Genomic DNA, 8676 nt, shown 5'->3' with positions numbered 1-8676 from the left:
ACATATCCAAATTAAAAAAAAAAAGAAGACTTGCTGATCTACTGACAAAATGACTGTTGACGTGAAAGCACATCACAGCATGGTGCAGATATCTGTCATCTGAATTAGCTAAAAAAAAAAAATCAAACTTCACAGGTCAAAGTTAACTTAATACTTGACCTATCTTAATACCTATTTGGTTATTTTAAACATAAACCTGTGTGCATAACTGTGTAAGAAAAAGCAGAATTGTGACTAGGATTGGAGAACATCATCAACATCAGAATGTCCCTATGGAACATCATGGGCCAAGGGCATCATCATGATCAACCGTTGGATCCCTTGTCTTGCTGGTTTTAACTTGAGACATCACAGAGGCAGGAAATGCTGACGTTAGTGTTGCTGGCTTACTTTTCTGGCAAAACCATCATACATTTTGTAGATAACCTAGGGGCCAACTCCAAGAGTCATGGGCTAAGCTTAAAATGTCTGGGGGCAATTGCCAAGTTAAACCAAGATATAGCCTGACCCCTGATGAAAGGAATGGGAGTGAATACCAAAGTGGACAGATGGCACAACTTGTATGTGGCAGCAGATTTAGGACAAGTTTTCACATCCTCATCTCCATCCATAAACACAACAAGGAAAGGGGAAAATCAATTATCTTTTTAATTACATCATTGAAGCATAGATGCATTACTTGTGAAAAAGGTAGAAAAAACAGCAAGTCTGTCTTAATAAGTTAAACCTCTCTGGCCATAGAGCAGGACCGGCTCACAAAATAGAAGGAGAACCCCATAAAGCATTCATTCCAAATCAAAGAACAGAAGAAGAGTTACTGATGTCACTGAAAAAAAAGCTTGTCTGCTTGTGTAATTTAAATTGCTTGGGAAAAAAAAGATCGCAAGTGGCTTATGTTACAGTCCTTCCACCCTTTCCCACAGGGTTTTGTAAGCATTTTTCACGAAACTTCTTAAGCTTCATCGTTTGATCGACATTTAAATGATAAGCTTCCAAGTTATAGCGGGTAATAAAAAAACAACAACAACAAAAACCCCAAACAAAAACAAAAACGATAATATCAATAATAATTACAATGACAGTAATGACGAGAAATGTAAGTAATAAACATAGTCCTGTACAGTCAGGCTAGTCCTGTTATTGACTACAGCCATACTCCGTTCACGAAGACGGTCGGTTGGTCTTCAACAGACTGCCAGACCCATGCTGACTGATACCAGGCAGCCAGTGCTGTAGTCTCCTCTCCATTCAGCTTACTTCAGCTGCCTTTGGCCATTTGTTTCATAGGAAAACACATATCCATTATATGCACCCCTCTGTTGGCAAACAAAAACAAGGGCAAGTGACTGATTAGCAAAAGAATGAGTGCAGTAAATTGGGACTGTAGTTCCCTGGGAATTCCAAGAGATGCCATGCCCATCACATGCAGTACAGCTGAAAAGACAATGGAGTAACAAGTGTGCACTTATATATCACATTAACTGGCCCACACACATCCCAAACTGCCATGTAACTGACCACCACAATACTGCACATTGCAATACCCACTAACTGTTAAAGATATTCTGGCTGCATTCAAGGGCCGTTGACTATACTTTTTTCATAAACATGATATTTACATGTTCTCCAGGGCCCGTACTTATCTAACATCACAGAGCAGACAACGACAATGAAAAAAACAGTTAAAACTGTTTGCACAATTGATATTGTGCTGAAGTATCCGAAAACACATCTGCAGTGAACAAATTTCCAGTGATTACAAGCCTCAGAAAACAGATCTTTAATGTGCGGGGTGGGTTCCTCTGTAGTATGCCTCACCTCAATGGGGTTTTGTAATAGAAGACATTCCTATGGAGTGGTCAGTCCAGTTCATGTACCTCGTCCTGTATGGGCACTGAGGGCCGTCCCGGCTCGCTCACCCGCTTGGCCATGATGTCCCACTGTGGAGTCAGGGCTTTGGATTTAGAGCCTACAGATGGCACAAGAGGTCTTAGTCAGGGCTGGTTCACAAAACACACACATACATACACACTAATAAGCCCACATGGGCAAAAATCTGCCTCCTGTGGACAGTCCCCTGCAACTCATGTTTTACACAAAAAGATATCATCTGCCATCTAGTGGCACCATTGATAACTACTCCTTTGTTTGACAGCCAACACTGTCTCAAAATCAAATCAAATCAGTCATGGTCCGCAATTCATCAGTTCGTTTACTTTAACCGCTTAAACCTATTTAGGGTCAGTGGATCTGAAACATTTAGGAGCATATTTGGGGCAGAAGGCAAGGAGAATGCCGTGGACAGGTTTCCCATTAAAGAGTTAGCAGAGAGACAAAATCACCCACACTCAAATTCACAACTATTGGCACTTTAAAGTCTTGAATTCACCTGACTTGCATGTCCTTGAAATGAGGAGGGGAACTTGAGCATCTGGAGTAAACTCACATGAACATGTAATTAAAATCCCTTTACTGTCCACTTAAACCTTCTAGCAGCACGTGTATGAATAAATTCATGAAATTTTACTCTCTTTTTTTTTTTGGCCACAAACTGACAAACTGCCCATTCTTCTCTACCCTTCATACTCCTCCTCTATTGATCCAGTGCTGTTTGGTAACAGAAAGCAATTTGGTCAACCACTGAATGGTGAAATAGTCCCCCTATCATCTTCATAACATGGTCATTCTCATACTGCTGGATGGACAGCCTCGGAGCATTATGCACTGACACTTACTGACCAAAAATCTTCTCCTTCAACCGGACAGTTTCCATAGTGATGAATTCACACTGACAGATTCCCCCAATGTGCTAGAAGGTGTGTTGTGTAAACTAGCTTGTTTGTGTTTGTGTGTTTATTAGCATGCAGTAAAGCTCGAGCTGGTGGGGTACATACTACGCTGGCATCGACCCAAATCTCAGAGTCCAGAAACACAACACTACAACAATGGGCTGTGACACCTTGACCTGTGTGACACTGAAGCATATGATACCAAATCAATGGGACGCAACATGTATTTAGAATTCACAGCCGTAACTCTGTTGTAACAGTAAGACAGATGAGAGATCTGGCCATTGAATATGCATGACTCACCAATGTCTGCAATTCAGCCCCATTAGCCTTTTGTCTCTCAGTAGAGCTGCGCTTTGAAAAACCAGCTCCCATTCTTAATTGATAAGACAATGACAGACCCGATAAGAGTATGGCGATTTACAGAATCAATACTATTGGGAATTTCTTTCAATACCTTCACTCTTATCTCAATTTTCCATTTATCATTCTATGAATGAAACATGTTTGTAAACTGCAACCACAAGTGTAACCAAGCCTGGAATGAACCGAAGCTGGGTTTCACAACCAAAATGGCAGTTTATATTTTCAGTCTTTAGGTGATGCTCTTAATGTGGGGTGAATTACATGAGAGCAACAGCAGAATTAGCTACACTCACCCATAGCACCAGAATTAAACTATAAAATCAGGAGTGAAAAGGTCAGAGCCCCAACCCTTAAATACACTCCTGTCACCCTAAAATGGTCAAGTCAGAACAACAATCAAGAGAAGCAGAAGATTTAAAAAAAAACATTTTTTTTACCCACATCCTCTGCACTCACAAAAAAAATCCTACAGGAAGCACTGGGATTAATGAGCATGATAAGGCTTGGAGACGGTTAAATCCAAGCAATCTGCTGCAAAAACAAAGCCATATCACTATGGTGTATCACAGAGTAAATAGATTCAATTCAGGCCCAAACCTCCTTCCTGTTGTGTTATCCCAGACTGGGTCCGAGCCTCTGAGGTGGGCTAGCAGGCCAGCAGGGCTGCTTTCCCTCAGGATACACTTACCAGGCTCCAAGCCCTCCTCCTCCTTTCCTCCGTTACCATGACAACACAGACTGTAGCCTCCAGCAAAACCAGGCAGCCCGATCCGATCCCCTTTCAATCTCTCTCCGTCTCACTTGCTTCCTCTCTCCCTTTGCGCTTTCTCTTTCCTACTTTCCCTTGCTCTCGGTCCTTCTTCTTTCTCAGTCTCTCTCACAGTCCCTCTCTGTCTGTCTTTCTGTCTCCTTCTACCTCCCCACCTCTCTCTGTCAGATGGATGTACACACACATTCACACGCACAAAGAGAACGCTGGCTAGAAGGAAAGCGAGGCTTGGGTGAGAAAGAAAATGAAGGTGGGGGAAAGTGGGACATGAACAAAAAAGGGAAGAAAGGACAGAAGAAAGAGAAAAAAGACAGCCCTACACAAACCCCAGAAACCCCTGAGGCAGAGCTTCTCAATTGGTTTTCTGAGGCCAATGAGTGAACTCAGATGTGCCTTCAAATTATACTCTCACACAAAAAAGAATCAATGCAGAGCAAACATGCTACAACTTTAATATTATATTCTAATAAATTCAAGCCCATGTGGGTCAGATTGTAGAAATGAAATCGAAAGAAAACAAATGACTGGTTAAAAAAAAAAATACTTCATGAGCATCATTAAAATCTGATGAACCCTTCTGGAAGTCACTGGAATATGATCCTTGGGTAGCTGCTCCTTTGCCATCTCCTCTTACACAATCACGCTAACCCACTGGGATAGGATAGTTCAATGCAAGTGCAAATTAAGTGTCTGCACATTTTCAAAAGGTTTGGGACTTGTAGTAGTGACAGTAGCGCGCCCGTGTGGACTCATATTCATATTTAGGGGTTTAGAGCTTTTCTGTGAGGAATAGCATTGCACAAACTTAATTGTCACCAAACTGCACAATTGCACATACCATGTGTGAACATGGAAAAATACACACTAGCGCACCACTCTCCCGCCCCCCAATGAATGCCTCACTTACCATCAAGTCCATTGTGCTGTTCATAGATGCGTTTGCCAAGGATGGTGGGTGAGCCGTTGTTGAGAATAGGGGAGGACTTGATAGGTGTCAGACTGGCTGTAGAGATAGACCCTCCGCGAGGGGGTTCCAGTTTGGCCGGACGGGGGTGTGCTTCTGGAAGACAAAGGAAGGGGAGGGTGATGGGTGGGGAGAGAGAGAGACAGAGGGGATAAGAAAGCAGAAGGTTAAAGTTAAACAGATAAAAGTGGAGCAAACAAGGGCAAAGGGACAATTAAAAACTGCACAAGGCCATCTGGGTGGTGTGGTGGTCTATTCTGTTGCCTACCAACACGGGGATCGCTGGTTCGAATCCCCATGTTACCTCCGGCTTAGTCGGGCGTCCCTACAGACACAATTGGCAATGTCTGCGGGTGGGAAACCAGGTGAGGGTATGTGTCCTGGTCACTGCACTAGCACCTCCTCTGGTCGGTCGGTGCGCCTGTTCGGGGGGAGGGGGAACTGGGGGGAATAGCGTGATCCTCCCACGCGCTATGTCCCCCTGGCGAAACTCCTCACTGTCAGGTGAAAAAAAGCGGCTGGCGACTCCACATGTATCGGAGGAAGCACGTGGTCGTCTGCAGCCCTCCCCGGGTCGGCAGAGGGGGTGGAGCAGCGACCAGGACAGATCGGAAGAGTTGGGTAATTGGTCGGATACAATTGGGGAGAAAAAAAAAGGGGGGGGGGGTCCAAAAAAAAGAAAAAAAAATCTGCACAAGACATTACATCATAACAATCAGCAGATCATTTCTCAAAGAGCTGAAGGAGTGTACTGGAAAAAGAAAGATGCGTTGATGGTTTCGTATCAATACAACTTTTACAGTTTTATTCAGGAAAAATGTACCAATATAAACACTAACATAATGGCTGCCTTTTTTTTTAATCTGTATATAAAAAAATTTCCTTCAGAAAAGCAAAAGGCAAATGTTACACAGTGAATGAACCCTTTTCATCTGCTTTTATATTCCAGATGGGATAAAACACCACGGAAATATCTAAACAGCCTTGTTTTAGAGTTTAAATTGCACTTGTATGTGTAAATCAGTGCCGGCATGGAATAGAAACACCAAACTCAAGCTGCCATTAAACAGAAAAACTATTGCAGAAGATTAAGCAACTTGAGTGAGCGACACAGTGGTTGGTTTGATTTCTTCTTACCTAGATATCGAACCACTGACTCCAGGGGTTTGCGTTCCACAGGCTTCATAGGCAAAGGCTTTTTAGGCTTATCTGGCAACCGCAGAGCACCTGTGAAAGCGTCATCAACAAGCGCAGTGAATGAAATCTTCATACATGGTGCAACCACAGACAGGGAGAGACACTTATTGCTCAGTTCAAGCTTCCCTGCCCTGAACAAAAAAGGCTAAAATGAGAATCCTTATTATTTTGCTAGATATTGACAATGTGCAATAATAATGTTGGAAAATAACCACAATGACTTGAGGAGAATAATTGTTAAAATCATTTAATAAATTATGTGTTCGCTTTAGCATCTTTTTGTCAACGCTATTTTCAGCTACAACGGACATTCAAAAAGAAATGTCACAATTCTCAATTGTTGACGCTAAAAAAAAAAACATTCCACCCATCCATCCATTATCCAAGCCACTTATCCGAATTTGGGTCGCGGGGATGCTGGAGCCTATCCTAGCAGTCACTGGGCGGCAGGCGGGGAAACACCCTGGACAGGCCACCAGTCCGTCACAGGGCCAACACATTCACACCTAGGGACAATTTAGTATGGTTGATTCCCCTGACCTACATGTCTTTGGATTGCGGGAGGAAACCGGAGCACCTAGAGGAAACCCACACAGACACGGGGAGAACATGCAAACTCCACACCGAGGATGACCCAGGACGACCCCCAAGACTGGACAACCCCGGAGTTCGAACCCAGGACCTTCTTGCTGTGAGGCAACCGCGCTAACCACTGCGCCACCATGCTGCCCCTTTGGGAAATTCAGCTACTGCAAATTAACCCTCTGAGTCTGTATTTTATTCAACTGAAACTGCAAAACTACCAACAACAAAAAAAACTCCCTCTGGTCTTTCAACCCGGTTGTGCTGTTTATGCAAGAGACCTCAGTAATTCAAGATTCAAGATTATTTTATTTGTCCCTAGGGAAATCTGTCTTGTATATAAAGGCTGCCACATAAAAATACATACAATAAAGTGCAATCAAATACATGCAAGACCACCCCTTATTTCACACCCTCCTTACAAAAACAATTCATGCTAACAAATGTTAAATGGAGCCTAAATAATGTTAAGCAGCTGTTGATGAAACCACGTTGACATCCAGTAGAGGGGACAGCATTGATCAGGAGTAGGTGTTTATGAGACGCCTATAAACAATTTGAGGATATACTATGCAATAAATAATGTGCAATCTTGAGCATACACTTGGATTAAACAGGCCCTTTGGGTAGGTGCGAAGGAGCTGGAGTGCCCCAGTGGTCCAGAGAGTAATGCAAGTGTGACTATGCTGTCTCTCCCCCTGTTCAGTTGACCCCTACTTTCTGCTTGGTTGAAAAATAACTGAAAATAAAACCAATATCATAGTGTGCATATAAATAGTTGTCAACCTCCTTGTTTATAGTTTGTTTTAGTCTTTTTTTTCTGCTATACTAGGTTATAGGTAGGTTAGGTTTAAGCTATACCACGCTGCTCCCACGCAGACACGTGGGACATGCAAACTCCACACAGAGGACGACCCGGGATGACCCCCAAGGTTAGACAACCCCGGGGTTGTAGGTCAGGTGAATCGGCCATACTAAATTGTCCCTAGGTGTGAATGTGTGTGTGTGTGTGTGTGTGTGTGTGTGTGTGTGTGTGTGTGTGTGTGTTGGCCCTGTGATAGACTGGCGGCCTGTCCAGGGTGTCTCCCCGCCTGCTGCCCAATGACTGCTGGGATAGGCTCCAGCATCCTGCGACCCCAATTGGGATAAGCGGCTTGGATAATGGATGGATGGATGCTATACTAGGTTATTTTGAGACAAATGTGAAAAATAAAAGTCGAACACATTTAACTTTTGCCACACTAAATCCAAAGAAAACTAATAAAAGAATAAGCGGCACTATGGTTGATCTGTTCTTACACTCTGCCTTGATGGCTGCTGTGTTGACAAGGAGGTAGGGGTGGCGGGCCAGGAAGCGTGGCCTGATGATGTCCTGGCAGAGACGCCGTGCCGCCCGCGTCAGTCCCGTGGTCTGCAAGTAGAAAGCCTGCCGCGTCTTCACCGCAAACTTCGGGCTGCCGCTGTGCCGCAGGGGCAGGCCATGGGGACTCTGGAAATACAATTAGAGATCCTTGATTAACATGCCATACTTAAAGCAAGCTGCCTCAGCAGAGACGTGGCAACAATTTACACAGTAACACAATGCATAGTGACATGTGCTATAAAACATGGAAAACACAAGTAGAGAAGGGTAAAAAAAACAGCATTTCACAGGGACAGCAAGCCAAAAGGGTAAATAATCACATGATTCTAGCTGGGGGAAAAAACAGCAGCAAACTGAATCACTGCAAAGCGAATGCGACAAGGGGAGCATGGTCAGTGGTAAGACTCAAGGCCAGAGGAGTCAATCAGCATCTAAAATGGATTTAATTACTATTTCAAGGTTGATTTTGATCTTCCTTGGCAAAATTGAGTCGACTGGAATGTCCCCAAAAGTGCAAATGCAGTTCCTGTAATACCCCAGGCAGGCTTATATAGACAAGGAACATGAATAAAACAAAGTGATTTAATAGCCTAATACTTAACCTGGGACCGAGCGTTGATCATCGTTTGACTGCTTAATAATGTTA

The 8676-nt window shown here is 43.5% G+C and overlaps 1 protein-coding gene across 1 annotated transcript in view; it reads right to left on the bottom strand.

Moving 5' to 3' along the window:
- Positions 1-530: 530 nt before the first annotated feature.
- The window catches only part of mta1 (metastasis associated 1), a 60356-nt gene continuing 52210 nt past the window's right edge, over positions 531-8676 (bottom strand). The window contains exons 14-18 of the mRNA XM_056295498.1: positions 7967-8156; positions 6026-6115; positions 4832-4984; positions 1819-1969; positions 531-1316 (exon numbers count right to left, since the gene is read on the bottom strand). Coding sequence (XP_056151473.1) covers positions 1860-1969; positions 4832-4984; positions 6026-6115; positions 7967-8156 — 543 coding nt within the window. The 3' untranslated portion in view covers positions 531-1316; positions 1819-1859. The remainder of the gene's footprint in view (positions 1317-1818; positions 1970-4831; positions 4985-6025; positions 6116-7966; positions 8157-8676) is intronic.

The sequence above is a fragment of the Lampris incognitus genome, chromosome 16, assembly GCF_029633865.1.
Source record: "Lampris incognitus isolate fLamInc1 chromosome 16, fLamInc1.hap2, whole genome shotgun sequence".
Lineage (NCBI taxonomy): Eukaryota > Metazoa > Chordata > Actinopteri > Lampriformes > Lampridae > Lampris > Lampris incognitus.
The sequence above is the reverse complement of the archived record's forward strand: the minus strand, read 5'-3'. Positions and strand labels throughout refer to the sequence as shown.